The sequence below is a fragment of the Cyprinodon variegatus genome, unplaced genomic scaffold (assembly GCF_000732505.1).
Source record: "Cyprinodon variegatus isolate N-32 unplaced genomic scaffold, C_variegatus-1.0 Scaffold396, whole genome shotgun sequence".
NCBI classification, from domain to species: domain Eukaryota; kingdom Metazoa; phylum Chordata; class Actinopteri; order Cyprinodontiformes; family Cyprinodontidae; genus Cyprinodon; species Cyprinodon variegatus.
Window position 1 is genome coordinate 223585 of NW_015150849.1, and position 23123 is coordinate 246707.

Below are 23123 nucleotides of genomic sequence, written 5' to 3' on the forward strand. Positions count from 1 at the left end.
TGCATACAACCTCTCCACATAGGATGAAGCTAGTGCAACTTAAAATCCAGAATTTCCCAATTGTGGGACAATAAAGAGATTTCTATTATATTCTATTAACAGGAGTTAGGTGTGTATATGAAATAGGAGGTCAAAGTAGATTAAAAAAAAGCACCCTTTTTTTTGTGGTAGTTCTGGACCAAATTTACCCGGGGGGTCAGGGTGGGGTCAGCGAGTTTTAATTGATGCACAGAAAAGCATAAAACAAAAAAACAGAGCAATAGTTTATCATTTGAAATATATTAATGGGTCCGCAGGACAAAAGAGCCCCTTGTTGTCCAATTGAAAACCTGTGTTTTTGGTATGAACTCTTTTATTTATACCTTTAAAATAAATAAATATATATATATATCTCTTACAATGGAAAACAAAACAACCAAAGTAATTATTTGCTAAATGTATGTCTACTAAAAGAAAAAATAAAGCTATTCCTTGGTATTCTGGGTCAATGTACATTGATATTGCAGGAATATTGCATATATTTGAAAATTAAAATAGACAGTTTTAATCAAATCAGAATCAGTACTTAAGGGAAACTAAAAGAGCTTTTATTGGTAACAAATAAGAGTATTCTATTTAGTTCAAAATTACATTTAGCAGATCATAATTAAAACTGAATTTTATGGAAAGAAAGATTAAATCAGTCAATATACTATGTATGTTTGAGCACATAATTGGCCCCTGTTGAGAACCTCCCGTGGATTTGTAATCTGACAGCAGTGTATCCCTGCCTTCCCACTTTATAACTTCATGCCACTTTGTGTTGACCATGAAAAGGTTTTTAAAGGTATAAATATATTTTGCAAAGTGCCATCAGTACAGCAGATAATGCTTCATCTCTGTGCTGATGTTAGACCAGTTGCAGTCCATCTTTTTTTTTCTAAGACCTTTTAAGACATTAATATCACATTTCCAATTTGTGTGACAGAAATACTATGTGCCGGAAGTGGCTATATAAGGGGGTGATCGGGCGGGGGCTGTGTCGTAAAATCAAGACTTTAAAGAGACAAAGATATACCAGGAAGTAAAGTGCAATGAATCCAACATTAAAGCGTGAAACATGTTTTAAGGTTAAAGACACTTTACTTTTTAAAGGGTGGTTTTATTTTGAAAGTCTGCAGCGGGGAAGCGCTTCTATCGGCCACTGAAACAGCAGCAGCGGTCCTACTGGTGGCCGTGCCTGAAACAGTGATAAACCACTGCGATAAAGACACAGCTGGTATTAAACCGAGCAGAAAGAGTGGGAGAAAATCCCAAACCAAGGCCCGGTTCATGGAGCTCGGCTTCTGTGGTGTCGCTGACATGTTTGTCCGGACTGGGCTGTAGATTCCTGCGGCGGGGCTGAAGGTGAGAGCGCTCCATGCTGCTGTTTATCCCTGCTGCTGGGGGCAGGTGTGTGCCGACGCTCATTTTATGTGCGCCTCTGAATTGTGCTTTTTTTTTTAAAGCGACCTAAAGCGTCTGAGAGCTGAGTTAAATAATGCACGTCAGGGTGAGCTGACAGAGGGTCGGACATGTAGAGCAGAGGGGCCACTGTGGAAGGCCTGGGGTAAATATGCATCATCTGCTGCTGTCAGGCGGCTTATCCCCGGACCCCCATCACGGATAGGACAGGGAGAGACCCACCCCCCCTAACCCAGCAGAACTACTGCACTACAGCAGTAACTAAAAAGGATGGCATCTGTTCAGATACATAAACATTAGAGTCCTATCTGATCTATTTGAGTCAAATTTCATTTCATTTTAATCAATACATTATTTTGCTGACTGGAGTTTCTAATCATAAAATCAGTAATAAAGGGCTAATTGAATAGGTTGTATTCTGTTTTACTTAAGAGGAAGGACATATTCCAATAAACAATTTCTACTAAAAACAAACAGAAATTTAATTTCAATTAATTATTTAGTATGTTCCTTCCAGCAAGAAGGTCGCAGGTTGGATTCCCGGCTCGGGGTCTTTCTGCATGGAGTTTGCATGTTCTCCCTTAGCATGCGTGGGTTCTCTCCGGGTACTCCGGCTTCCTCCCACAGTCCAAAAACATGACTGTTAGGTTAATTGGCTTCAATAAATTCTCCCTAGGTGTGCGCGTGAATGGTTGTTTGTCCTGTGTGTCTCTGTGTTGCTCTGCGATGAACTGGTGACCTGTCCTGGAGATAGGCCAGCACCCCTCGCGACCCCACTTGGGATTAAGTGTGTCAGGAGATGGATTGATGGATAAATAATTTCTACTAAAAACAAACAGAAATTAAATTTCAATTTATTTGTTAGTATGTGCCTTCCAGCAAGAAGGTCCTGGGTTTGATTCCCAGCCTGGGGTCTTTTTAGTACACTTTTTAGGTATCTATAGTTTACTCCATTACTTATTTTTCTTTCTACTTCTGACTTCTACTTACTACATTTTCACACAAGTATCTGTACTTTCTATTCCTTACATTTTTAAAACTAACGTTACTCGTTACTCTTGGCTTCGGTTTAATGTTTACAAATATTTATTTCACGTCATGTGCGCCATCCAGTGCAGATCATTGGCTCCATCCACATCTAGTGAAAACTAGTGTAGTTGGATGAGTCATATAACGCAAACACTCATTGGTTAGCTAAAGGAAATCATTACAAGCAAGCAGGTGTTCTTCAAATTGCAAATTAATTGTCTATGCTATGCTACAATGTAGGATTCATAAAAAGATGTTGAAGGCCAGAGCGTATCGGGAGATGGAGACCAACAAGACCTCCCTCATCCATGGCCCTATATTAAAGGATTTTTCAAAATAGTTGAAAAATTGAGCTTTGAGTTCACATAGTGGCATCTGGCTGTTTTTTTGAAGGTTACTTTATACTTTTATACTTTAAGTAGTTTTTGGAGCACATACTTTTTCACTTTTACTTGAGTTTAAACTATAGTATCTATACTTCTACTTGAGTAACAAATGTGTGTACTTTTGACACCACTGTTCTGCATGGAGTTTGCATGTTCTCCCTGAGCATCCGTGGGTTCCCTCGGGGTCCAAAAACATGACTGTTAGGTTAACTGACTTCTCTAAATCCTTAGATGTGAGTGTGTTCTTGGATGGTTCTTTGTCCTGTTTGTCTCTGTGTTGCCCTGTGATACACTGGCGACCTGACAGGGTGTACCCCGCCTTCCGCCTGTAGACAGCTGGAGTTAGTCACCAGCCCCCCTTGGGACCCCACTTGGGATAAGGCGTGTTGGAAAATGTCAGATTTGTTTAGCAAATAAACTGTATAATTGGGCCTTGAGGATTATATTACGGTATTATAGATTATATCTTACTGTTCAAATTTTGAAATTTTTGTCTAAACTTCTTTAATTCATGGCCTAAAACTCTCTTACTGGCGTCTATGGGTTGAAGAGTGATTACTACAGTTGAGTTTTTCAATATCTTAAAATGAGGGCCGGGCAATTAATTGCATTTACGATATAATCTCAATGTAACGAATCACAAATTTCAAATCGCACTGGCATTCAATTTTGGTCGCATTACATTCAACAACAGAAATACACTTTTTCACTGCAGCTCTTTATGGGGCAGTAATACACTTAAAGTGGGTTTGCTGCCACACAGACTGTTGGAGAAAGTTTTAGCTAACATTCAAACCATGCATGTAAGTAGAAGTAAGCACTTTTTCACACAAAGATTACAGTCTTGCAACAAGCAAGCTTTCAAGGTATGACAGGAAAGGGGGTATGAGGGAGTGGGAGAGACGTGCAGGAAAGGACGCCAGCATCGAGGACTTAGGCCTCCGTACATGGGTCATGCGCGCTAAACACTGCGCCATCTGCACACCATCTTATTTAGGTCTGTGATTGATTTGCCTTAAAACTTGAAAATGGGAAGTTGAAGTGACCTAAACTCTGAGATATTGTTCCAGTTTCTCGCTTGTGTTCTCCGTTGTATGCGTGTATATGGCTATTAGAGCCACTGTTTACAACCAGAACGATGACAACAACACTGATCTACGATGTACTGCGATTTCCAAGAATAGATTGAAAGTACCATAAAACCAACTGACACGGACACAACACTGAGTCAGGAATCAAGGCAGAGAGAGCATCGATTTAAAGTGTTTTTCAGGTGAGGGTTATAAAACTTATAAGCAAGCAAAGCTTTTTATTTGTAGTTTTCCATTTTATCTGTCGTTTTGTTATTTCCCTTCATCCTGACATATGGTCAGGATGAAGGGAAATAACAAAATGATATGTCTTGGGTGGTGTACCTCTGAGGTACTAAAATCCCATGACATCACTATTGGTAAACCATTGAGTGGACGGTTTGGATTGGAAATTGATTTCCATTAATGTACTAACAATACAATACATGTATTTTTGGTGTAGCTGTTTCATTCTGCTCATGAGATTGATCAAGATTTAAAGATGCCTTTTAATGGCTACAATTCAGTCTGAATTATTAGAGGGGGGGTAGTTGGTCAATATATATTCATGCTTTATTTTGCTGTTTAATGATGAAAGATCAGGGAGAACACAAATAATTTATTTTGCTGTGGGTTTTTCTTTTAATATTTGAAATATCCAGTCGGTCATATCTTTTCTTCTTCTTTTAGGGCCCCCTCAGTCTAGGGCCCTTAGAATCTTCCTAACTTTCCCCCCGTATGGCGCCCCTGGTGAAATATATTATAAAAATACAATTTTTTTCTTTCCTAGTTATATATAAATAGACCTTTTTTGTCTTACACCTCTATTCTAATGTAAATCGTTTTTCTTTCCTAAAAACCCTGCAGTTTTAAAATCAGGAAATGGTGTCATTGTCCAGAAATAAAAGAAAATATTTTAAGGTAGATGAATAATATAATTAGAATCAGTGTTTCTTAACAGGAGATAAGCCCCAGGCGTCTTTTTTTGCAGCATAGTATATAGTTGTTGTTATTCTCTGTAGTTTCAACTTTTACTTTTCTATAACCCAACTTAAGCTTTTCTTTAGCCTTTCTACTTGCATTTGAGTCCCCTGGGTTTATTTGGATTAAATTGCTTGTACTCCACCCATTCAACGAACTAAACCTTTAGGGCTTGCTTTATGGTGGTTTGACGTCAGTGTCGAGATAATATTCCTCCTGAATCAGGAAGCAGGTTCTTGAAGCACCCGAAGGAGCTTCCTCATAGCATAGTCTGTAAGGATGTTGTTTTTCAGGTTTTTTTTTTAAGCTGGTAACCTTTCAACCGCCACACCGCAGTATTACAGTTGAATTATTCCTCTCCCACAGGTGAGAAGCTGTTTGCGGTTGCTGCTCTTGCTGTTTAAATGTAGTAGTGTAGTTTTTATTCTCTTATTTAAAGTTCAAATATGTGAAAGGGTATGTTTAAGAAAAAGAGTAGTGGAAAATGATCCAGGAAAAGATGAAGGGAAGTGAATCTAGAAAGGTTTCCCCCTCCTTTGCTGCCTGATGGAACTCTAGGAGGTCAGAGAGGAGAAGCAGCCTGTGAGCTCACTGGGTTAGGGATGAAGTGAGAGCAGGAGGCTACTTCTGCTTATCAGCCTGTGTGAACCTGACACTGACCCTCGGCTCCCTGCATCATGCACATAAAAAATAACCTCTGCATAGAAGCCAAGCAGGGAATATCTCTTTTATCGAAATGAAACAGCAGTAAGCTGTAATGTTCAAAGATCTGAGTCCCTCATTATAAGCAGTTCATGAGAGGTCAAAAAAGTTTTTCTGCCTGGACATGCAGGGCCGCTGCTGCTCTTTCTTTTTGAAACAGTTTTGTTTGGTGAAATCTGAGGATGGGGTTTGCTTTCATGTTGCATAAAAAGCTCTTGGACATTACTAATGCTTAGTTGTAGTTTAATAAAGTGGCTTGCTGGTAATAATTTGCAGGTCCCATACATACTTATATAGATTAAATGAAGTCCTAATTGGCTTTATTATAAAAAGCATTTCTAGCTTAGCACCTCTGTTTGTATTAGTGTACCTTTTCTGGACAAAATCAGTTGATCAATTTGTTGCTGCCATTTGCTCTCTGTCCTGTGTTTTGTTTTCCTAAAGAAAGTACCCCTGGCTCAGTGCTCCTTTGTGTTTTTTTTTAAGGTTTTTTTGTTGTTGTTGTAGGTTGAAGCCATTGAACGAGCTATTATTTGTTCTTCTTGCTTATAAACCATAGAAAGTACCACTGTCTCAGTACTTATTGTATGAGCTGGTATTTCTTTCATAGGGGAACATACTGAGATAACAATTCTCTCTGGGTGTAATATGTTTATTTTATTTTACTGAAAGAACTTCAGAATCAGTTCTTCTGTTAAGGTGTGTTTTTTTTTTTTTTTTTTTTTTTCAAAATTAAGCCAGTTAACCAAATAGTTTCTGCAGCTGCATACTAAACCCTCGTTTTGTTTTGTTTTTCTCATAGAAAGTTCTCCTCACTCTCTTTATTTGCATTGTTCCTTCCTGTTCTTGGACGTAGTCAATTAACTATCACTGCCAGTTAACGATGTATACTGTTGATTTCTGTCCCTTAGAAGGGACCCCTGGTTTAGTGTTTCCCTCTGTAGCTTTGGCCCTTTTCTATGGAGAGCCATTGACAAAACTGTGCGTTCTTTGTTTTGCTTTTCATAAGAAAGTATCTCTAGTTATGTTCTTCTTTTGATTCCTTCCTTTTTCTGGATACAGATTTTTCTGGAACGGTCTGTACTCTCTTTTTTTCTTCCTAAAAGAAAAGACTTGAACCTCAGTGCTCCTGTGTTAGACAATATATTTATCCATAGCAAAAAACACACTAAGTATAGCATTCAGCAAAGCTGTTGCTGCCAGTCATATCATTTTGTTTCTTTTTCAGTATTTTTGCTTATTTTTTTAGTGAGCTTTTTGCTCAAAGCCATTTTATTTCTATGTACTCTGTTATTTCATCTTAGCACAGAAGGGAATCCTTGTATAGTTTTTCTGATCTACTTCCTGTTCTTAGTGTTTAGCCAGTCTCTGCTGGAGGCCTCTTCATGATGAAAAGGACTTGAAAGTTCTTAGCTGGGCTTTTTACAGTTTATATGGCGTAATCTGTATTTAATTTAAGCTGAGTATTTAAAAAAAAATTTGAAACAGCAAAAAACCCTAATCTTCAATAATTAGTTTTAAATGTTATTTGCAGTCCAGGTTCTTCTGGAGACAGAAGACACTTTTTGAAAAGAGAAGTTTTGTGCCAATAGCAAATCTCTGACCTAGAAAAACCGTCATGCTTCTACTTTTTCAGATGGAAGTGAAATGTTCGCCTACCACATGGCTTCCCTTTGAGGTAGTGCCCAGATTTTGTGACGACAAACTTCCTGTGTGAGATTTGGCACCAGGAAGTAGGGTGCCTGCTTAATCAAGTGGTGGTAAACATGCCCCCCCGGCTTCCCTGAGGAAAAAGGGAAAAAGGACGGAACATTCCTGAGATAGAGTGGGGAGTACGTGTTGGAGTGTTCTGCCAAGTAGAGAGCAAGGTTACACAGATATGACTTCTATCCAAAATGGAGAACGTATCAGTCAGATGGATCAGAAGCTTAGTTTAGTCTTAAGACTGGAGAGTAAAATGAGACATGATCAAATGTTTTCCCATCAGCTGCAAAACCAAAATAGGCCTCTTTGTCTGAGTTTGTCTGAGTTCAGAACTCAACATTAACGACATCTGTTGGCTCCTGATAACAGCTTGGGATTTCAACCAGATGCACGCCGAGCATGTTTGCTTACTGTCCATCGGCGCGTAGCTTCTGCTGTTTGCAGAAGGTGGGAAACATTTCGGCACACACAGCTATGAGACGCACACAGGAGCCCAAGCTGTCCAGTAGATGCAGGTGTGCGGCTCGGAGAAATGCTGAACAAGTCAGGGGAGGTGAGGGGATTGGAGGGAGGAGCCCTGCAGTAAGGACACTGCAGTAAATATTGGCACACGTGTAAATGAGGAGGCGAAGTTTGGATGAGAATCTCTGCAGCCTTAGAGCAAGGCTGGGTTACATTTGTCCTTAAACTTTTTGCCTCCATATTGAATTGGTCCTCATAAATTACAGCTCATACAGAACCGGCTGTATTTACTGGACAGCATTTTTAAAGCCTTAAAATGACTTAAATAAGCACCACCACAGATTTAAGCATAATTAATAGTTGGGGGGGAATACCAGTACATTTAAAAGGATAACTGTTTTTAAAACACCAGAGTTAATTAGAATATCAAAGAAAACTGTAATCCATCTCCCCTGTAGAGTTACTGTACATAGAGCTGAATACATTTGGATTCAATGTTAGACAAACGTCTTATTTCATTTTCAGGGACCTGGGTTTTTTATGGTTTTTGTTTGTTATTTAGCGTTTATTTGTATAGGTCAAAGGTCACATTGGCTGACTACAATCCAGATCACCAGGATCCTGGAGGGATTCTGCATCCACCTGTGTTTATTCTTTATCACACTCACAGTAGGCCATTTTAAGGGGCCTCGGCTATTTCTGCCTTTATGAAGGCTGCTTCACTGCAGCTTTTCTTATGGTGATACAGCTCGATTTAAAATGGGACATTCTAAGACAGAAAAGGGACATTTTAACCCAAAACCTAAGGATTTTTCTTATTTTTTTATTTTTGAAGTAACCCAAATGATATTTTTGTGTTAGTGCTCTTTAGTGGCATCTGGTGGTCAAAAGGTGGAATAGCAGCTTTAAGTATAATATTTGAAATGAACTGCTTTATTACTTCTTGGCCTTTCAGACTTGAGTTGACAGCTGGTGTGTATTTGTTGGGATTGAAATGCAACTAGAAAGCGTTAAAACACTGTTGTTCTATGGAAGACAAACAACAACCTCTGGGCTAGACGGTGATGTAAAATATCTGATCATATTCACACATAAATGGTTTTCTAGATATTAAATCAACTCATCTTGAACTAGATCTCATTGAAAGATGCGGCAGGGATATAAGAAAAAACAAAAACAGGATTCTTGACAATTTAGTGAGATGGTAAAAAGTAAAATGGAGAAAAGATCTTTCTCCATTCACCACCCTTGAAAAATGCCATTCCAATCTCTAACATTGTTTTCATCTTCTCTCTCATTCCCTGTCAGAGGATGGGCTCAGTGTCCCTGAGCCTAAGGAGATGTCTCTGGGTCGGCTCCTTCGGCGTGCCTCCTCCAAGGCGTCCGACTTCCTGACCTTGAACCCTGGGGCGGGAGGCTCATCGTTGCGCTCTGGGCTGGATGGCGAGATCATCTTCTCCAAGAATAATGTTTGCGTGCATCCTATGGAGCCCCTCCCTGGCCTGGCCGAGCACCACCCAGGTTTGGCTGCTCAGATACGTTTTCTAAGACTGTGCAAATTCTCAGTCATTTAGATCTTGGCAAATGCAAAGGCCGTTCAGAGCCAGAACTACCAGCTTGTTTATTATTGAGACTGCTGCTGAGGTTGGAGATTATTTGGCCTGTTTGCACTGTCTGTCTGGTACAATGACATTGGAAGTGCTTTAGATTGGATTACCTTAATTTGAACCGTTAGCCAACATGTATCATATAGCTTATTACTCCCTCAGGTGTGAGTGAGTGTGTGTGTGTGTGTGCATGGTTGTATGTCTTTGTGTATCTCTGTGTTGCCATGCATGAGATTGGTGCCCTGTTCAGGGTTTACCCCGCCTCTGACCCATTGAATTTTGGAGATGGGCACTGGCGACTCTGATGGAATAAGGATGGATGGATGGATGGATGGATGGATGGATGGATGGATGGATGGATGGATGGATGGATTGATTGACTGATTGATTGATTATTACTTTGGCGCCAGGAAGTAGACATGAATTTAGTTAGAAGTACACATCATCTAAATTGTCATACTAATTTTGGACTTCCTGGAAGTATGGCTGCACAATTGTTCGATATTAAGAATATTAATATAAGAAATGTGTTTAAAACTCATTGTGCTATATTGATATTATTCAGTATTATATATATTTGTATATGTTTTTTATTTATCACAGTCTATGATTACAGCATTTATCACTTACATACATTCTGGGTGCAGCTGATTCGATCCGAATGAAAAGAGCCCAGTTTATTGGTGTCATACACCACAGACACAGAGGCAATACCCAAGTTTTAGCTACAGTGCCTTGCAAAAGTATTTGGCCTGCTTGAACTTTTTGACCTTAAACCAAATTTCAGGCTTCAAATATAAAGATAAAATGATAAACATTTTTTGTGAAGAATCAACTAGTGGGACACAATCATGAAGTGAAACAAGATTTATTGTAAATGTTAAACTTATTTAACAAAAAAAAAAAAATCCCTTTAATTTAGTTCAGCAAACTCTCTCCAGAAGTTTAGTGAGAATCGGAATGATCCAATGTTGGACCTAAATGGCTGATTAAGATAAGTGGAAACCACCTGTGTCTAATCAAGTCTCCCTATAAATGCACCTGCTCTATGAATGTCTGGATTGGATTTGGATACAAAAAGAATTTTCCAAGCTTTAAACATACCAAGGAGCACTGTGAAAGCGATAATATTGAAATAGGAGTTTCAGACCACAGCAAATCTATGAAGACCGGGACGTCCCTCTAAACTTTCAGATCAAACAAGGAGAAGACTGATCAGAGAAGCAGCCAAGAGGCCCTGGATCACTCTGGATGAACTGCTGAGATCTACAGCTGTCCATATGACAACAATCACTCATGTACTGCACAAAGCTTACTTTTATGGGATAAACCAGTTTCTGAAAGCTATTCATAAAAAATAAAAACCAAATGAAACCAAAATCAATTTTTTGGCAACAATGCAAAACGTTATGTTTCGTGTAAGAGCAATACAGCTCATCACACTGAACAGACCATCCCCACTGTCACACATGGTGGTGGCAGCATCATTGTTTGGGCCTGTTTTTTTATTTATTTTTTTAGCAAAATACATTGCAAGATGGATGGAGCCAAATACAGGAGCATTCTGGAAGAAAAGCGTTTATCTTTTGCAAGGCGCTGTATATAAGTGACCAGTCTAAAGTTACCAAATGTTCCTCCTGGTTTGTACTAGAAAAAAAACTGTTCTTTCATATGTCTCTGATTTTGGTGTCTGATAAATTAGGGAAAATGTTGCCGGTGTATTTGTTTTCTTGAATATATGGAAGTTAATGTTCAAAAAGGAAAGGAGACAATGACAAAGAAACTGTGATAGAGGCAAAACCCCATGGACTGAGAAATATAAGAAGGGAGAAATAATCAGCTGGTTATATGTGCCTTTAATCTGTTGAGCTTGTAGCTCTTAGTAAAATTTGAATTTTTCAAAAATAATTTCTTTAATTTTATAATGAAAGTGTTCCATTTAAATGGCAAAATAATTTTCGGAAGTTTGCACAGGTGTCTGGTGGGGAGCTTTCTCTGCAACTTTTTTTTTTTTTTAAGGGTTTCATATTGTTTGTCAAAAGCCCATACCTTAATGCCTAACACAAGTGGAAAATGCAGAAGTTAAATTGTTACCCTAACACTATTTAAACTTAACTTTCATCTTTTAAAAATAGGTCAGCCCTACCGACCATGCTTGGTAAGGCTAAATCCTTTCCTCTGTCTACTTCCCCCAGAATGTGATGTGGTTCTAGACCAGAGTTCAGTGATATTAAACAGTAGAAAATGTAGCTGGATATATATTCTCTTGATATTGATCATGTCTAAAGATGACTTATGATGAATTCTTTATTAAAGGTTTATTAGATTAAAATTTCTTCCATCCGATTAATTGATAACGTCCACCGCTTTTAAGGAATTCCAGTGTTGCAGTGTTACCACAGTTCACTAGAGGGCGCTGGGGGTCATTTTTAAACAGAGCCTCACTGGTTTTTGCAAGAGAAATGAGAGATGCCGTAGCAGAAGCCTTATAAAGAATTGACTGAGTCTGTTCTGGATTCTGGTTCTGTTTATGGTCTTTTTAGCCCCTTTATCCATGTGGCCTAGAGGAGCCATGAAACTTCTCTGCTTTGCTTAAAAGCACGTGATGATAAAAAAGTTTAGAGGAGGTTATCCCCAAGGATGTAACAGTTGCAATACTCAGTATTTTTCCAGTTGGGCTGCAAGGACGAGCCAAATCATATCTCTTTAATGTTCTTGCAGCGGCCCTGAAATGCATCACAATTAAGTGGAAGCAACCAGAGCCGCCTTCCTACAACTCATGGGTCCAAATTGTAATGGAATTCTACCAAATGGAAAAGATAACGTACTCATTAAGACTTCAAAAAGATATCTTCAGCCAACGCTGGAGTTCTGTGGAAGATTTGCTCAAGTAAACAAGTCTAACAACTAAATTTTTATTTTTTATTTTTTCTAGATTATGTTACATAGACCTGCCATTTGAGGTGAATTATTGTGCTATGTTTGTATGGTGAAGCGGAGACCACAATTATGATGCTGAAACTGTAAAATGTCATGCTGGGACGGTTAATATATGGTAAAATTTCACACTGTAAAAAACTGTTAATTGTCATTGTATGTTGTGAATTTGCTCTCTTTTAAAATCAATAAAATGTAAGTTTGAAAAAAAAGGGGAAAAGAAGAAAGTTAAGGGCATTATGCAAAACCTTTTTTTTTAACATGATAGAAAAAGACATGCTGCTAATGAGGAAGGCAGGCTTTTGTTGGTTAATGCATGTCCTAGAGTTACCCTATAAAATTCTTGTGAAAGCAACTAGAACCCCAGTGTTCTGACCCAGCTAATAGCAGAGCCTCTCACAGCACTGATTGGTGGATTACATGTTAGTCGATAGTTTTTCCACATATTTTATTAATGTTTTCCTTATATAGTGACCTAATAGGTTCCTGTTTTTTCATATTTTACTGAGTTTAATAATGTGTAATAAAAAAAAAAAAGAACCCGAAAAATTTTGATAATTTAGTCTGTGTTTAATACAAAAACTTTAAAAAAAAATATAATGATGTGCTATTTTACTTTAATTCTTTATATTGTAAAAGTACATTTTACCCTTCACATTATAGGAAGATCCATGGGAAGAAAATTGCCGCTTATTGAATAATCATTGATAATGCAAAATAATGACGGTAATCCTTTATTTAGTGAAGTGTTTTACTTTTATTTCCTTAGTTTCCTTAATTTCCTTTTGTTTTCATTGGTTGCTTCTGCCTGTTTGGGGATCAAGTTAATTTTTCATCTTAGATTGTTTTATTTTTCTAAAACCTTTGCTCCAGACGTCTCGGTGATTTCTCTTAACGCCAACATGTTTTTGTCGGCTCTGCAGGCTACCTGTGCGTTCATGTGGAGAAAGATGAGTGCCTGGGCTCCACACTGATCCTGACCTGGGTGCCAAATTCCCGCATCCAGAGGCACGATGAGGAGGCGCTGAGATACATCACTCCAGAGAGCTCCCCTGTGCGTAGGAACGCCCGCCGCAGAGGGAGACGGTAAGAGCCTTGGCAGCACATATTTATACTGTATATATTTTGTATAGAAAAAGAAAATAACATACCCAGACAGGGTCAATAAAAATCTTTAAAAGTCATTAAATTATTATTTTTAAAATTTAGGTCTTGATTAGCATTACATTTAATTAAATATGATTATAAAAAAAATGCTTTATTTAAAAAAAAAGTTTATACAAACAATTTCGTCAGATATATCAGCGTGTTTGGATGTTACTGCTTCCGATTGATCATTAAGCCGTATGTTTGGGAAAAAAAAAGCTTGAGGCGGAGAAAAAGCTGGACTTTCAACAAAAGTGGCTGAAAAACAAGGAATTCAGGACATGGCTGCAGTCTGTCGACAGTAAAGATGACCAAGGATTCTGAGAGCCATGGTTACTTTTTGATGGCATTGAAATTATTTATAAGAGCATTAAGAAGCATTAAATTAGAGTTACTCATTCCTGTATAAACCCTGCAAGAGTGTTACTGTATGTTTGTGATGTATTGAACCAACTATCCTCCATAGGCCACGCTCACGTCCTCCAGCAGCAGCCCCAGAGGAAGAGGAGGACGAGGAGAGGAACTTTACCAGCAGCACCTCCACCCAGAGCCTGGTGGGTGAGAGTGGCTCAGACCCGTCCTCTAACCATCAGCAGCAGCTGCTTTTAGCTGGGGAGGAGGGCGACGAGGGCTCCTATGAGCTGTCGGACGAAGTGAGCCGGGACAGCACCATGGGCTCAGACTCGGACACCTTCTCCTCTCCATTCTGTCTTTCTCCTGTTAGTGAGGCTCTGTGCGAGAGCAGCAGCTCCGTCTTCCTGGACACAGAAAGCAGGTCAGTGGGACAGATGGATGCGGGGTGTTTTTGTATCTTGTTTTTGACACTTCTTGTGATGCCTTTCAGAATGACACCATCATTGTGTTGCTCATCAAGATTAAAGGGAAAAATCTAGATTTCCTAAAACACCAGAAAACTAGAAAAACAATGCCAAATGAGTTAGAATTTTATGTAAAAAAAAAAAAAAAAAAAACAGAAAAAAAAAAAAAAAAGCAAGTCCTGACATTCTGTATGGAACATGGTAAATGGTGGAACAGAGGCAACAAAAAAATAAATAAAACTTTCATTTACCCAAGATTGGGCTTCCGGACCAGCTGTTGTCTCATAATTGTATTCATTTAGTCTTTGGTTATCAGCACATCTATTAATCTCTGTTTCTAGGAATGGACGGTGTGGATCTGGCTCTAAATGATAAACCATTCACTGCATAAATAACTAAACACCACGGGTTGAAACACTGGTACCTTTATTAGCTAATAATCACAAATTATTGTATCTAATACCAACACTATTGAAAATAAGCTCAAATAAAACAAAAAGCTAATAAAAAGGGGAAAAAGAGGGCTGAAGAGTCTCTGAGGTATGATCAAGTTTTAAGGCTTGATGCATTTAAAGTTTCCCTTAAAATAACAGATGTAGAGATATTAAATGTAAGCAAAGCAATGAAGCCTCATTTGGTTTTACAGTGAAAAATGAACAATGAATAAGAAATGCATTAATATGTAGCGGCACTGGTCAAAATGCGTTCGCTCAGTTGACCCCAGAAGACCTGTTCCTGAGCTCAGCTAGAACAGTAGCTCATAAATTCACAAATGGCTGCTAGCATGTGGCCGAAGATGACGTAGTTTGGAGCTAAGGATGCTAGGCAGTCCAATTGTAATAGCCTAACTCTTCCAACAAATATACAAAGACGAATTAAGCAGACAGCGTATATCATCAGGCTCAGTGAGCATTGGCATTCAGTTCATAACCCTAACTTAAAAACCATTAGCAGTTGAATCAGAAAGCTTATTTATTAAACATCATATGAAAAGAAGGGAAAACGGGTCTACTGTGTTGTCGCGGTAGAATGGAAGGGGGCTTTTCAGTTTGGTTATGTTCAGTCCAATTCGGAAATGAGGAGCCAAAAATATCTCGATTTGGCTCAGAAACACAGTCCACTCATTAACACGCAGCTCTAGGAGGGACAGAGGCAGATCTGCAGGGCTTCATTTGATCACTTACAGCAGCTTGAAAAAGGTGCGTCCTTAAAGCGCTGGTGGGTAGCTCCATGGCAGCGGCTCAGGCAGGCAGAAGCACAGCTCTCAACAACGGCGGGAATAAGGGGACCATGTTTTAGTGGCTTTGTAGCGGCTCCTTGGAAAAACATCCATTTGTGCCCGGGCTGTTCCGTGGGCAGCAAACATGGGTCGACCAGACAAACTGGGTGCTTCTCTCATGCTTTAGCAAGAGGATTGGCAGTGTAAACACCGAGTTCAACTTGGTTTGAAGGACAGGAAGCAAAGACGCTAAGTTTAGTCTACGTTCAGTCATTTAGTGCAAGAGCATGCTTCTATACTTATCCCTGCATGTAAAACACTGTATAGATGATGCTATATATATATAGCCAGGAGAAGCGAGTGCGTCAGGAGCTGGAGGCAGTAGTAGCAGCTCAACAACAACTGATGGGGTGAAGCCCAGGCAACAGGCCCCTAATGCTCCAGCATCAGATCCTCTTCCACCAGGATAAAAATCCCATTTGGATGCTAAGATCCAGATCTGTCTGACATCACTGCTGCCAAGCAAACATGAACGATGCGGATTCAATAACTAGTTATAGTGACTTAATATCACAATGTTTTTTTTTTTTTTATCACTGCTGCTTACCTTATCAAGGCTGCACTTTAAAAATGAAATTGTCTGGAAAGCTGTTCTAAATTAAATTTCTTTTTGTTTACACTTTTGTATACGAATTGACAAAATAAATCTAAGTCTACTAAATGAACATTTTAGAAACATTTTCATAAGCTTTATCCTTTAAAGATGCTCTTTTAAAAGGATTCACTTATTTCCAATAACTGGATGTAGAAGATGATATTCATCTTCCACTGTTTTTTGTCACACTTTTAACATTTCAGACCATTTAAAAAAAATCTTGTATCAAGCTAGAGGCAGAAATCACATCCAATCCAAATATTTTTTTCCTCTTTACAAGTTTCCTAGTCTGGTTGAGCCCTCAGCATGATAAATACTGTGATTTAAAGTGATAACTCTGCATACATCTTTGCTTCCTACTTCCATATTTTACCTGCATGCATTTTTCCTTTGTTCAACCAACAATGGCAATGGGTGGAGGGTGCAGAGCTATACTTTGGCTATAACGTCAGTCAGAACTAATGTTCATCATACTTTAATTTCCACTGCAGTCCATCAAAGCTGCACAAAAAAATGATGCTCAAAGGGAATTCTTAAAACCATAAAAGCTTAAAAAATAATGAAACATCAGAGTGCTCTTGAGAAATACACAATCATCAGCATGCATTCAATAACGTATGACAGCTATGCCACAAAATGTGGTAACCAACAAATGTAAAACCTATACTTTAAAATTCTAGATTATAACTGTTGGCTTATAAATTAGATTTGTTTTAATCATCCCTCTGTTTTCTTACTGTATGTTGTCATATCTGAGTCTGTGAAAACCAAAGTAGTGTTAACCACTAAAATATTCCCACTTCACAGAAGGAAAGGTGGAAATGTTTCTCTAAATGTCAATAAAACATGCATTAGGCTTATATTTCACATTAACATCTTAATAGATAAAACAAAAAATCTGTCCACCTTAGCTCCTTTCCTCTTTTCCAGCATGTCTTTCTATGTAATTTCTCTCTCTCTAACAAAAAATATATTTTAAACGAAAAACATGTTTTGTTTGTAAGTTGCTGCACATTACAGAGGCTCCTTCCCTTCCAATTTTTAAAACATGGCTCCTACTTTTTAACATTGGCATTGGCCTTGTTTATTAAGCTTAAACAAATTCTTAGTATTGCCTTATTTTATACCTTTATGCTGTATTTTTTTTCTTTTGTTGTATTTTATTATTTTTCGCTATGATCAGCTCTTTGTTTTCAGCTGTTAGCTGTTTTTAAAGTTAGTGCTTTTTCACATTTGCTTGCATCAATCTTAAAACCTAATTCCTCTGGATATTTTTGCTCTTAGCAAGCAGAAATGAAAGACTTATAAAGCGAATAAAGCTTTTATTTCCAGCCCATCCTGTCTCTCCTTCAGTTGCTCTGAGCGTCCAGCAGGTGGAGCCAGAAAGAAAAGAATTGGAGCATGTAGAGCTGTTGTTTTCTGAAGCCACATGGTGGCTCTGCAGCCCAGGGCCCCAGAGGGAGTGAGAGCAGGTACATAGGATCTGCAGGGTGCATGAGAAATAGGTTCACAGAAGGATCACTGATTATTTCCCCACAACTTTGGATGTGGGGAAATACAGGCAGTTTAAAAAAAAGCCTCATTCTCTACACTTTGCTTTTTAATCAGGACGATGATTGTGTTGCTTTTCGGGCCTCAGAGCCATTTAATTTTATGATTCCCTTCGTGGTTGTTTCCTCACGCAGCTATTTGGCCTGACATGCAGCCCAGAATGTGTGTTTTGAAGCATTTTTAACCCCAGTTGCCAATAAGTGCAGTCAGTGTGTGACTTGGCAGTGTTCTCCACCTCACAGCTTCTAACCTCTCCCCTGTCCCTCTCCTCTTTGCTATTAGTGTCTCTCTTCAGCTCTCTGGCACTCAAATTGCCATATTTTTCCTCCTTTGTCACTTTCTGCCACTTTCTATTTTGCATCTTTTCCTCTTGTTTAACATGAACATTTACCCACTTCTTAGACAACCCCACGCACACACAAACTCCTTCACCTTTTTCCCCTTCTCTTCCTAAAGTCTGTGTGAAGCGCTTTGATTCCCAGTGCTCCCAGGGTTGTTGTGCTGGGCTGAATGTCAGCTCTCCGGATTAGAGCGCTGAAGAGAGCAGAGTGGCAGCCAAAACCCTGGAACCCACTCAATCTCTCTTTCTCTCTCCCTCGCTTGCTTTAATTGACACTGTTAAGGGGCCAGGAACTGGAAACATGTCACTTGGAATCATTCAAAGAGAAAGAACTACGTATGGGAGAGTGAGAGCGGATGAAGGGGGGGAGGAAAAGAGGAGACGGGAGGAAGAGGGCAGGAAAAGAAATCCTCAGTAATGTCTGTCAAGATTCTTAACAAGTTTCTTTAAAGTTGGACTATAGTTTATGGAGCTGTCAGTGTGTTCTGCCTTCCCAAGGCTTTACTTAAGGAATGGGAACATGTGATTAAAGCTCAGCACATTGGTTTGCAACGGTGTTGACTTCTGTCTTTATAAAAAAGAGGCGGGTTGTGCTCGCAAACTTTTATCAGTGCAGTTCGCTTTTAGAACAATGAAGAAAAGTCTAAAGCCATCTGATGTTTTTATCTTAACCTGCTTCCAGGAAGCCAGACAGTCAACCTTCATCAATATTTGTTCAGACTTGTGCAGCCTATTTTCCTTTGGACACTTTTAGCTGTGACCTTTTTTCTTTAACCACTCTTGCCTCAGTGGAGTCACAGCTTAAATATGGTGAGATTTAAAATGTTTTAGCACCAGGAAAAGTATTATTATACTTTGCTGTGCAACTTGATTGAGCCCTTTTTTCTGACAGCTTTAAACAAATAAAGGCATTCTATAAAAAAAAAAATAAGTTGAGCAACCCTCAACTGTGTTTTTATAGAAAGGTGGCAATAAAGCAAAAGCTTGTTAAAAGTAAGCGATAAGAAATCCTGTTAAGTCAGGGTCATGGAAAACATGCAGTAGAAGCTGCTCTGGTTAGATGATAACTTTAACTTCAAAGTATATGTGAGGTCACCTGGAATCTATCATCTCCATGGGAATGGACGGTGGTGGCTGTATCATGCTGAGGTGATAGATTTTTGCCTCAGCCGGGACAGGGAAGCTGGTTAGTGTAGATGGGAAGATGGACAGAGCTAAGGGCCGCCATGTAGAGCGCCACAGGAAATCATTCCTACCTGTGGTCATTAATCTCTAAGTGATTCAGATACCCCCCTCTGTAATTGACATTTATGCACTATTTTTGCACGTCGCATATCACTTTACTTGGATCTATCACTTTACCTGGATTTAGTTTTACATATGCATATGCTATATGTGTATATATTTTTTATCTTTATTATCTTGCGTGGTTGGTTGTGTGTGTGTGTGTATGTATGTATATATATATATATATATATATATATATATATATATATATACATCTATCCTGTCTGAGTAAGCTGGAGCTAATTTTTAGAAAGATTTTCTGTTTATAGAATGAGAAAGCTGATAAAAAATTCATCGGGACAGAGTTTGAACGCATGCAGGATTTTATTTTGGGAAAAAGATAAAAAATGTTTGTCTGCTTTTGACATCCCCATGAAACACTGTGTTTGTTTGTCAGATAAAAATACCCCTAAAAATGGGTTTCTTGCTGTTAAGTGGAAGTATGTCAAAAGTTCCTGCAGTCTAAATACTTCTGTAAAGTGTTGCAGTGATCTCTGCATGTTAAGGTTTCCTGCAGCACGATTTGATTCACCACGACGGTGAGGTTTGCAGCTTTTACTTGCACTGGTTCGAATCTCTTTGAAGATCACAAGTCATCGCGAGCCGCGCTGACCGTTTCCCAGCATGTGGCTGCACCGTGCTCCACCATCTCTCCTCTGACACGACGTTCCTTTTAGGGATAAGATGAGGAGTGATACCCTGGGGGCGGGTTGTGGTTCTCAGGGTGACCTGGCAGCCGTTTTCTCTAGAGAGGAAAAGTGTTATGATGAAAGGCCCGGGGGCCGTTTCGTCTTCCTCTGGCCTGATGGGACGTGCCAGCTAGAGCGTCTCCACTACATCAAAACAGCTTGTTTACAGTTAACACAGCCTGCTCCAACAAATGCCCAGAGTGGGCTTGTTAATTCTGACATTAGCTTGTAGTTTTCAGCTTGATCTGCGTCTTTCTACCCATTCCCTTGCTTTTGCACTTCTGTTTGCTCAAACAATGAAGGACAGATGGAGTTAACAGGACTTGAAGGCCCTTGTAAACACTCCTAACTTGACAGTCACTGGGGTTATGGAGACAGGACTCCCACCATATTTTATGTTGCTTAACTCCCTTAACAGACCTCACCGCGTCTCCATTCCCCCCCCTCCACCCTGAACGTCTTCTCCACAGCCTGGTTTGCACCGTGATACACGAGACGGAGCGCCACTAAATCAGCAGATGACATAAGGAAGCTGTGCAGCCTGCATTGATCAGGCTTGTTATTTTCCCATCTGCTAACAAGGAAATGATTAGCCACACATGACAGAAAAAAAAATGCAACCTCTTGTCTGAGCACCGCAGTGCCACGTGTGTTGCACCTTTTTGGTAAATGAATAAAGAGGAAATATTTTTATTTTCCAAGCCTCTGATATTTAAAATCACATGTTTAGGTTGAGGGAATATACCTTTTCTGTTAGTGTATTTCAGTGCAGTAGTGCTAAAAAATCTTTATTCAGATGTCTGATTCTCAAATGTCAGCTGGTTTACCATAGCTCTCCCTCTCTCTCTGCTGTACCGTGTGTAGAAACGTGTTTGAGAGTGCATTATGGTCATTAGCTATGGTTCATTCACTTATGTGTGGGTGTGAGTGAAAAGGAGCCTCAACAGAAGTGGTTTAACGCTTCTCATGGTGTAGTTTGCTTTTGTGCTCTGGGCATGTCTTAGCTAACAGGTTTTAAACTATTTCCCCTATTTTTTGCTGCATGCTGTCTTATGTTTTCATTTCTTTTTTTTTTTTTTTTTTTTTAAAGCCTGTGTATTTTTGATTGCATTTCTCCTCCTGCAAGCTGGGACTCTCAGCTCAGGTTTCAGTGCCGGGAACAACACGCTTGCTATGAGGGGAATGACAAGGGAAATTGGACGGTGGACAGTGTGATTTGTGTCTGTGCAGATTTTATTATGTGTGTGTGTGTGTGCGTTTGGTAGCCTTCATGCATTCCTCCTATTCGCAGGCTCTTAGAGGAATGTAATAGAGACACTAACACAGATGGAGCCCTAAGCTGCAGATTTCCCTGCACTGTTTTCTCCGTCATTAGTCTGACTCTACGTGTTATTTATGCAAAAGGATTAGGGCTGTTGATTATTTTAGTTAGCCCCTAATCAAGCGATTATTTTCTTGATTAATCCGTTATTTTAAAAAGAGAAACTCAGTAAATTTACACATTTCAATAAAAAAGCATTTGAGCTTTTAAAAAATGGCTGATAAATTAAAAAACAAAAAAAAAGACTGTTATTCAGTGCTCAGAAATAACACTTAGGATATTCTTAAAGCATATTTACAGACGGGTACTTCATCCTAGATGCAAAATGTATTGTATAGTTTTGTTTTAATTACTGCTCCAAGTGGATTGTTTTTCTAGCAAATTGCTTGTTTTAAAATCTTTTTGCTCCAGGAAATGATTATTCGATTACTAATTAGCTGACAGTTATTTTTCTTTAATGCAAAACTATGAACGGAATTTGCTGGTTTTATTTTAATGTGTCGATTTTATCGTATTGTTTTCCTTATTTTTATAGCAGTTACTTAGGTTAACCTTTATTTTATTTGATCTCTGACTGATTCTGCTAAAGAATTAACATTTCTGTTTGCTGAAGAGCATCCAGGCTCGTATAAAAACACAAGAAAAACTGTGTAACAGAAAAGGACAATAAACCAAATTAGATTATGAGATATTTTTTATGCATGCGTTTCATTTACCTTGTACAGTACACACTGCCTTTGCTCCAGGTACGGTAGATATTCTATTACTATTATCATCTATAGATCTTTGCAATATAGCTGAACATTTTTAAGTATGTCATAGATTCATTAGGCCGCCCTCATAAATGCAGGTGTGGCTGTAGGTTCGAGGTTGCTGTCTCAAGGCTTTCAGTCTTTTGCTTCTTTAGGATTTCTTCCTTTCTTTTTATAGCGCCCCTGACTTTGGCTGCAGAAAGTCTTTGTCACAGCATGATGCCGCCACCACGAAGTCTCACGGTGGAGACACCATGTTAATGTTGACGCCTCCGCTTTGTGTTCTGTGCATAGACCAGAAAGATCATCTCCCTTCCACATGCTGGATTTTTTCCCCCTGCATGACTCGTGACTTTCTACAGTCAGGCAGTGTTCACTTTGAGCTTAGATAATATGCCTTCTTTTTTCTTTTTTTTTTACTAATTAGGTGACTTCTGAAGAACATTTAATGAATTAGATTAAATAAGTTAATGTATTAGAGCCAAGTTTAAAGGTCTAACACCTTGAATTTTTCATAGAGTGATGTGTTTATCAGGTGCTTTAAACCAAACAAGATATTATTTTTATTCAAGCAGTTTTGTTTATCTTTTTGTTGCTTTTTTTTTAGGATAAATCTTGAAATAATGGACTTTTTGTGATCAAATATGCTATTGATGTCACATTTGTCGCATTTATCATATCTTTAATTTTGAAAGTTTATGGCTATATTGCACATCTCTTTCTCTGGATTTAGACCTTTTTAGAACTTGTTAAAGTTGTATAACAACAGACCGATCATTTGGCCAGCTGTTATTTTTGGTTGGTATTGTTTTTTTCTTGTATCTGTATCGGCCGACACTTCCATGTTCAGCAGCCATGCATCAAGATCATGTATAGAGCATGCATTGCTGCTCCCTCCATTAGCTATGTTTTGTTTGTTTCTTAATAAATACTTATTATTTTGTTTAAACTGATACTTGTGTAAAAAATTTTTTTATCATTGTATCCTTTTTATTATATATTGGAGAGGGAGAAAAAGCTATAT

General features: G+C 38.7%; 1 protein-coding gene across 1 annotated transcript in view; it reads left to right on the forward strand.

Moving 5' to 3' along the window:
* Positions 1-1190: 1190 nt before the first annotated feature.
* The window catches only part of tbc1d16 (TBC1 domain family member 16), a 39161-nt gene continuing 17228 nt past the window's right edge, over positions 1191-23123 (forward strand). Inside the window, exons 1-4 of the mRNA XM_015387514.1 lie at positions 1191-1386; positions 9086-9298; positions 13245-13407; positions 13934-14242. Of these exons, the coding sequence (XP_015243000.1) occupies positions 9118-9298; positions 13245-13407; positions 13934-14242 (653 nt within the window). The 5' untranslated portion in view covers positions 1191-1386; positions 9086-9117. The remainder of the gene's footprint in view (positions 1387-9085; positions 9299-13244; positions 13408-13933; positions 14243-23123) is intronic.